The 8,722-nt window shown below is 43.9% G+C and overlaps 1 protein-coding gene across 1 annotated transcript in view; it reads left to right on the forward strand.

Moving 5' to 3' along the window:
- Window positions 1-8,458, forward strand: part of KAT6A (K(lysine) acetyltransferase 6A) — a gene marked incomplete at its 5' end in the record, with an annotated part of 24,087 nt that extends 15,629 nt beyond the window's left edge. The window contains 2 exons of the mRNA XM_010159555.1: window positions 1-275; window positions 5,171-8,458. The exon at window positions 1-275 is cut by the window's left edge and continues 35 nt beyond it. Coding sequence (XP_010157857.1) covers window positions 1-275; window positions 5,171-7,758 — 2,863 coding nt within the window. The remainder of the gene's footprint in view (window positions 276-5,170) is intronic.
- Between the last annotated feature and the right edge of the window lie 264 nt (window positions 8,459-8,722).

The raw sequence follows: 8,722 nt of genomic DNA on the forward strand, positions 1-8,722 counted from the left end.
GCACCATAATAGCAGTGTTGTCACTGAAACAATCTCGGAGACCACGGAAGTGCTGGATGAACCATTTGAGGACTCCGACTCTGAACGACCAATGCCCCGATTAGAGCCTACATTCGAGATTGAGGAGGAGGAAGAGGAGGAGGAGGACGAAGAGGAGGAGAATGAACTTTTGCCCAGTGGATACTTTCGGCACTTAGCCCCACCAGACACACTCAGGCACAGACCCTCTTCTCAGAGGAAGTCCAAAGACGAGGAGGAATCTGATGACACTAATGGTAGGTTTGGTGGTATGTTGCTGAATGTTTGATACACGTAGCGTGTCACTGCGTGTCAGGTGATACCAGCTCATGACAGAACAAGCTGCTTACCTTAGAATTGTAGAATCTTTTCGTTGGAAAAGATGTTTAAGATCATCAAATCCAAGCATTAGCCAGTACCACCCCTAACCTGTGTCCCTGAGCACCTCGTCCACACGTCTCATATCCCCCCAGGGATGGTGACTCCGCTACCTCGGTGGGCAGCCCCTTCCAATCCCTGACAGCCCTTTTGGTGAAGAAATTTTCCCTAATATCCAATCTAAACCTCCCCATGGCACAACTTGAGGCCATTTCCTCTTGTCCCATCACCTGTCCCATGGGAGAAGAGACCAACCGCTCCCCCACCCCCGCACCCTCCTTTCAGGGAGCTGTAGAGGGCAATAAGGTCTTCCCTGAGCGTCCTCTTCCCCAGGCTGAACAGCTCTTGTCTTGTAACTTCAGCCAAAATGTAGAGTTAGGCATAAATTACCAGTCAAACCAGCCTCGAACAGTCCCAAGTCTTATGAAAATGCGGTGCATGCTTTTAAGTATCTTATTAGCAATGACCTGGTCACAGGGTATCCTTTTGATTCAGCTGTCCTAGTGGGACTTGTGTCTGTGATAGCAGAAAAACCTGTGCAGCAGGGTCACTTACAGAAATAAAACAGAAATGAATTGGACAGCCCTCAGTTTTCCATAACAAAGAGAAATAATAAATTGTCTCTTTTGAGATCCTGTTCTTCATCACACTGCATGTCCTGCCTCTCAGCTTCTCGTATCTCCTTAAAGTTCTCTGAACCTTCAGTTCATCAAATAAAATGATTTGGTTGGAACCGGTTCCTTAGAGCACACTGACAATTCAAAAGAAACATCTGTCATTCAGATGCTCCCTGAGTAATCTTCATAATGGCTGCTACGTGTTCTGTTCCCTTGATGGCCTGCATAGTGCAGGGCAGCCAGCCAAGTAAAAACGAAGAGCTGTGGGAAAGAGAAGTATGGTGCTGTTATCGCACAGTAAAACAATCGTCGCTGGAGCAAACTCATGAATACATGGCTTTTGACTAGCCTGTGGTTAGCAGAGGAGAATTTTTCTTTAGAAGTACTTAAAAGAGTGAAAGCATCAATATGAATATAGCCATGTATACTAGCCATTTACCCTTAAATCCTTATAGCAGGATATAACTGTGTAAATTGAGTGCAAACATGTGTTGATGCATTAAGTTTGCTTATTGGGAATATCATAGGCCCATATCATAGATTGGTTTGGGTTGGATGGGACCTTAAAACCCCGCCAGTCCCAGCCCTGCCATGGGCAGGGACACCTTCCACTAGACCAGGTTGCTCCAAGCCTCATCCAGCCTGGCCTTGGACACTTCCAGGGATGGGGCATCCACAGCTTCTCTGGGCAACCTGTCCCAGTGCTTCCCCACCCTCTCCAGGAAGAATTTATTCCTGATGTCCCATCTCAATCTCCCTCTTCCAGTTTAAACCCGTTACCCCTTGTCCTGTCACTCCTTGCCCTTGGAAAAAGTCCCCCTCCAGCTTTCTTGTAGCCCCTTATCTGCACAATCAGCTTATACCATTGTGGTTTTAGTTCTGTTGTGATCAAATTACTCATTAAATACATTTTTTTTTTTTTATGGTACTCCAGCACTCCTGATAAGACTATAGAGTTGGGAGAAGATCTGTTGAATAACTAGTTTTCCGTTTTTTTCATCTGTGCTCTTCTGAGTGTTCTCTGGTGGAGATGCAGATCGCTTTAGAGATTCCACACACATAGGTTGCTTTATAAAATGCATTACTGATTTTTTAACCATCTCTTGCAGACTACAAATGGTCCATAGAGTGCCCAGGGATTAAAAATGGCATTTGGAAAGCCAGTGTTTTAACTCACACACCTTATATACTACAATGATAAATTTCTGGCTCACCTACTTTATAAATACTTTACTTTCTTACTCTCCACTTGTCATTTAGTGTTTTCTCTTCCCTTGTGTCATTTCTGTTCCTTTTTTTTTTTTTCCTGAGCTTCTGCAAATTTGTCAGAACCTCTGAAGTAATAAAGTAGTGAGCACACTATTTTAGGGTGCTGCTGCTCCTGACATCAAACAGTATCTGCTGGCTGCTTATGCCTTTAATGCAGGTGCCTTTGCATGTATGTAGTGAAACTGTAATGATCTTAGAGAAAATACAAGGTACTTTCAGTTCCCTAAACAGGTTATGCAGGGGACAGTCGGTCAGATAACCAGCTGGCCTTTTTTGATAAAACATTAAGCTGGGTGGAGGGGGGCAGCACTGCCTAGTGACAATTCAGAAATACAGTATTTTAGTAACTAATACTCCATCTTCTTTACACATCTTTATCTTAAGATACCCTGAGCCTTCTCTTCTCTAGTCCCAACTCTCAACCTTTCTTCATCAGGGAGATGCTCCAGTCTCTTAGGCATCTTAGTGAGCCTTTGCTGGATTCTCTCCAGTAGCTCCATGTCTGTCCTGTACTGGGGAGCCCAGCCTGGACACCTTTGATATGACATTCTTACCAGGGAGCCTACCAGCGTAAGATCATTTGGGTTTTTTTGTGTGCCTAAAAATACTAAATCCGTGACAGCACAGATAAAAGCAAAGAGTCTTTACCTAAGAGGTGGTAAATCTAATCCTCTGTAACAGATATATACTATGAAAGCAGTGTTTCCTTCTTCCTGCCCAATGCTGTGCTGTCTGTGGCAGATCCTTTCTTTTCTTTGTTCACATCCCAAATATTGGTTTATGGATGACTTCAGGGAGTTGTTGAAATTTTAATTCAGTGTTTGTTTTAAATTCATTTTTTAATACCAGGATTTTTTTCAGAATGCTTCTCATCACAGAGATGTGCAGTAAATGTCTGTCTGAGCAAAGGGCAGGAGTGACTCAGCTGACCTATGATTAGGTTTGAAGGAGTGTTTACGAACTACTAGGAGCATATTATTTCATTTTACCTTTGTTGCATAACTGCGGACTTAAAACAGCTCTTCTTGGGAAATTCATATTGTGGAATCAATAACATTTTTTAAGACGGGAGAAAGGGCAGAAATATGAATAAATGTACTCGGAATATTGGGGGAAATTGATCTTATACCCATAGAGTGGGATGACCAACCTAATTACAGGCCCATCAGCGTGACATTCATCCTGATTTAAACAGTAGGGTGACTGGCCTATTACTCGGCAGAGAGTCCAGGGGGGGTTATTTGCTCAGTACAAATGAACACTGGTATGTGCAAAATGTGTTTGTCAGACAATGATACGTTTTTACAAGACTGCAGCTTGGTTAATGAGGGTAATTGGCGTTACCTATGTCGTGTTTTTGAGAGGCATTTGACTTAATCAAAACATTGGCTTAAGCTATAACGTTACAAAATCAAGCTAATGCATAGTAAATAATTACTCCTTGTTTGCAGCTTGATTTAAGCAGCTTTGTTATTAGTGGGGGGCAAAGCAGGTGGACTAGATGATCGTTAAGTCCCTTCCAACAGGACTGTTCTGTTCTGAGGGAGATTGGTCCAGGTCAGGTATCTGTCTGTACCTCTATTTTATAGATAGATTTAAAAATAATACAGCAGCTGACAGAAAAAGAGGGTATTTGGTAAATGACGTGAAGGGCAGTGCACTGACAAAGCCTATGAGAGAGTATCTGAAGGTCCCGTCCAGTAATTAGCATGGTTTTCTAGCTCAAAGCTAAAGAGCTTCAGAAGATCCTTAAATACATGAACAGGGAAATCACAAGTGGAGTAGAGACATGCTGTCATCTCTTTATTTAGTTTTGTTGAAACTACTACAACCGTCTTCCCTCAGTTATTCACCCTTGATGAGAGTATTGATGAACTGAAATAGTTCAGAGAACAGTCATGGGCTGATTAGAACAAATGTTCTGTAATGATAGATTTAAGAAAGCAGAGGCAAAAGTGTGACTGGATAAATTTGCCAACTACTTAGGTGAGAACTGTTATTTGGTAAGAGAGATTTTCTGCCTAGCAGATAAAGGGAAAACTAATACAAAAGCAGATTAAGTAAATTCAGTGTTTGAAGACAGAAATTCAGATGGTAAGTGTGACTGTCAACTAGTGTCCATGATTAACTGTTGCAGTAGTTTACCAACAGTTGTGTAAAATGTCCCTGACTATCCTAATCGACAGGTTCAAAACAAAATTAATTGAGGGAATGCCTTACAGTATTAAGTTCTCAGTAAATGAGCACATGCCTTTCTGGCTCTATAAGCTCTGAACCTGTTCTAAAGTCACTGAAACGCAAAATTTGCTTTATCAAATAAAAGTCAGTCGAGAGAGAAATTGAGCTTCCTTTTAATGATGTCTCAGATTAAAAATAAATAAATAAATCCAGCCAAACCAGTCATCTGTGTATTTCTATTGGCATCTAAAAGCATAAGCCATGAAAATAGTGGAAATATTTCCTTTCTTCAGCAGATGCCCAAAATACATATCTAAATGGAAACATGCTTTTACTGCACCTTCCTGTGTTCCCCTACACTGGAACATTTTCATTTGTGAATATATTGTATAAACAAAATTCTTAAAGGGTGGTGAGTCTTTCCAGGCCCTGACTGGTGTTTAATTTGAACTTTGTTTAATTAGAATTAAAGGCTCAGAGCTTCTGACCATGCAAAATCTTGAAAGCATTGGCGTTCCTTGAAAACGTAATGTTCAGTGTGATTGCTAAGGAGCAGACTTGGTTGTTCTTGTTACCCTTCACACTAAACCCCTAAGCTAGTGTTGATACAGAGAGTTGATAAACATGATGGGAATGCTTGGGAAAGCTTCTGCAAATGCTTAGCTCAAACAAAAAATGTTTGAACAGTGTCTTTCAATTTGTGTTTTCAGGTAACCCAACTTTGAAACCATTATCTATGCTGAGAAAATGTGAAGCAAAGGATTCTTCACTTGAGCCAGATACTTCTACACCCATGAAAAAGAAGAAGGGATGGCCAAAAGGGAAAAGCCGAAAGCCAGTCCACTGGAAGAAAAGACCTGGTCGAAAACCAGGCTTTAAACTGAACCGGGAAAAGGTGCCACCGTCAGCTCAGGATGACGAAGTTGATGCAGAGGTGGCTAATTCAAAACCAGGGCGTAAGCCCAAAACTTCAGATAAAGAAGAAAGTGTTGATCCGAAAGAAGAGCTGCCTCTTATCGAGGAAAGGAAAGAGGATGATGGGAATATAGAAGCAGAAGAGGTAGGAGAGGAAGAAGAGGAAGATACAGCCAGCAGTGAAGTAAGAGCAGTTTCTCCTGTGGACAGCAACAGCAGTCCAGCGCCAGAAGTAAAAGAGCCTGAGATAGAAGAGGAGGTAGAGGAGAAGCCACGCGTTTTAGAAGAGCAAAGGCAATCAGAAGAAGAACAGCAAGAGCTAGATGAACCTGAGCATGACCACGAGGAAGAAGAGGAAGTTGCAGCAGTGACAAATCAAAACGAAGATCATGATGCTGATGATGAAGATGATGGTCATCTGGAGTCTGTGAAGAAGAAAGAATTGGAGGAACAGCCTGTTAGAGAAGGGGTGAAGGAGGAGCCTCAGGTGCAAGAATGTTTTTTAGAAACAAGTATGCCAGGCAGTAGAGAAGATGCAAAAGAAAAAGATGAAGGGGGGGCAGATTCTGAGGAAGAGCAGGCTTCCAATGAGACGTCGGTGGGCTCGGAGCACATCCCTGGGTCTGAAGATGATCACGAAGAAGAGCAAAGTAATAAAGAAGGGTTAATTGAATTAAAAGAAGAGGAAGAGATTCCTCATAGTGAACTAGATCTTGAAACTGTTCAAGCAGTACAGTCCTTGACACAGGAGGAAAGCAATGAGCATGATGTAGCTTACCAGGACTGTGAAGAAACTCTTGCAGCTTGTCAGACGTTGCAGAGTTACACCCAGACTGAGGAGGATCCTCAGATATCAATGGTTGAAGATTGCCAGGCCTCAGAACACAACAGTCCAATATCCTCTGTTCAGTCCCACCCCAGCCAGTCTGTACGTTCTGTCAGCAGCCCAAATGTGCCTGCTCTGGAGAGCAGTTACACCCAGATAAGTCCTGAACAAGGATCCCTGTCCGCACCCTCTATGCAGAACATGGAGACCAGCCCCATGATGGATGTGCCTTCAGTATCGGACCACTCTCAGCAGGTGGTGGATAGTGGCTTCAGTGACCTTGGCAGCATTGAGAGCACTACAGAGAATTACGAAAACCCCAGCAGCTATGACTCCACTATGGGAGGCAGCATTTGTGGAAATAACTCTTCCCAGAGCAGCTGTTCGTATGGAGGACTGTCTTCTTCTAGCAGCCTCACTCAGAACAGTTGTGTTGTCACTCAGCAAATGGCAAACATTGGCAGCAGTTGCAGCATGATGCAGCAAAACACTGTTCAGCCTGCAGCAAACTGCAATATCAAGTCACCTCAGAGCTGTGTAGTAGAAAGGCCTCCAAGTAACCAGCAACCAGCAGCACAGCCGCAACAGCAGCAGCCTCAGTCGCAGCAGCCGCAGCCCCCACCTCCGCCCCAGCAGCAACCTCCGCTGTCTCAGTGTAGCATGAACAACAGCTTCACCCCAGCACCTATGATCATGGAAATACCTGAATCAGGAAGCACTGGTAACATAAGTATCTATGAGAGGATTCCAGGGGATTTTGGTGCTGGGAGCTATTCACAACCATCAGCCACGTTCAGTCTAGCCAAGTTGCAGCAGCTGACAAACACCATTATGGACCCTCATGCCATGCCTTATAGCCATTCTCCTGCTGTGACTTCCTATGCAACCAGCGTTTCCCTGTCCAACACAGGATTGGCTCAGCTCGCTCCCTCTCATCCGTTAGCCGGCACAGCACAAGCACAAGCCACTATGACACCCCCACCGAACCTGGCGTCCACCACCATGAACCTCACGTCGCCCCTGCTTCAGTGTAACATGTCTGCTACCAACATCGGTATCCCCCATACGCAGAGGTTGCAGGGGCAGATGCCAGTCAAGGGGCACATCTCCATCCGCTCGAAGTCGGCACCGCTGCCCTCTGCAACTGCACACCAGCAGCAGCTCTACGGCCGCAGCCCACCCGCAGTTGCCATGCAGGCCGGTCCTCGTACGTTAGCTGTTCAGCGGGGTATGAACATGGGAGTCAACCTGATGCCAACCGCCCCTTACAACGTTAACTCCATGAATATGAACACCCTGAACGCCATGAACAGCTACAGGATGACACAGCCCATGATGAACAGCAGTTACCATAGTAACCCTGCCTACATGAACCAGACAGCACAGTATCCTATGCAGATGCAGATGGGAATGATGGGGAGCCAGGCCTATACCCAGCAGCCTATGCAGCCAAATCCTCATGGAAACATGATGTACACTGGCCCCTCCCATCACAGCTACATGAATGCTGCTGGGGTGCCCAAGCAGTCTCTCAATGGACCATACATGAGAAGATGAGCAAGATGAACTTGCATCCTAAAAACTGAAATATATATAAATAAAGGAACCTTTTATACTGACGAACCAGAGAAAATGGACCTTTTTCCAGTTAAAATATTGCTGTAGATTTAGAGGGATTTTCTTTGGTTTATTTTATTTTTTAGGAAGCCTGGTCTTTATTTTTTTGGATTTTTGTTTTGTTTTGTGTTTTTGTTTTCTTCACAATCAAACATTTTACAGCTAAAATCATTTACAGATGTTTTTTAGAGGGGAAAACATGCACAAAATCTTTTCATAATTTAAAAAGAGCCTTACTTTGCTGACAATGTGGACAGAATATGTGTAACAGTGAAATCATCTTTCTAAATTTTTATTTTTTTTTCAAATGTATGTCCTTCTCTCTCCCCTGTTCCCCTCTGTATGCAGATTCTAGTGCTGCAGTCATGTAAAATGTTTGACATCTCAAAGAGTAACAACCCTTCCCTCTAAACCCCACCTAGCATTTCCTACTTCTAGCAGGAGGCACTTATTGGGAGACTTGGAAGGGGACACAGAGGATAAATGAAGCTCTTTATTTCTGCAAGTCAGGAAAAATTTGGAATCGTTAATTTTCCCTGACTCCCTCGCCCTCAGTCAAATTTGGAGTCACGTGTAAACAAGAAACTATCCGCGTTGGTGTTTTCTGTAGATGAGTTGATTGAAATTGTATGTTTCATGCTGAAAATATAATGTGACTTTAACATGATCCCATTCACCACCCCGACACGCGTGTGCACGCACACGCGCTCTGTCACGCTCAACTACTGGAAGCATCTCAAGAGAGAACGGTTTGTATCCCTTAGGCAGGCAGGAGGAGGATGGGGTGGTCAGTGGTCTGTCAGGACGAGGCAGGGCTTGCAGGTTCTTCTGGTGAACTGCAAGTCAGCCACAACTCCGAGATCCCAAACTCCGCTTTAGGACGTACTTCGGAACGCTGAGGCTC

This window comes from Eurypyga helias, unplaced genomic scaffold, assembly GCF_000690775.1.
Source record: "Eurypyga helias isolate BGI_N326 unplaced genomic scaffold, ASM69077v1 scaffold2119, whole genome shotgun sequence".
Classification (NCBI taxonomy): Eukaryota; Metazoa; Chordata; class Aves; order Eurypygiformes; family Eurypygidae; genus Eurypyga; species Eurypyga helias.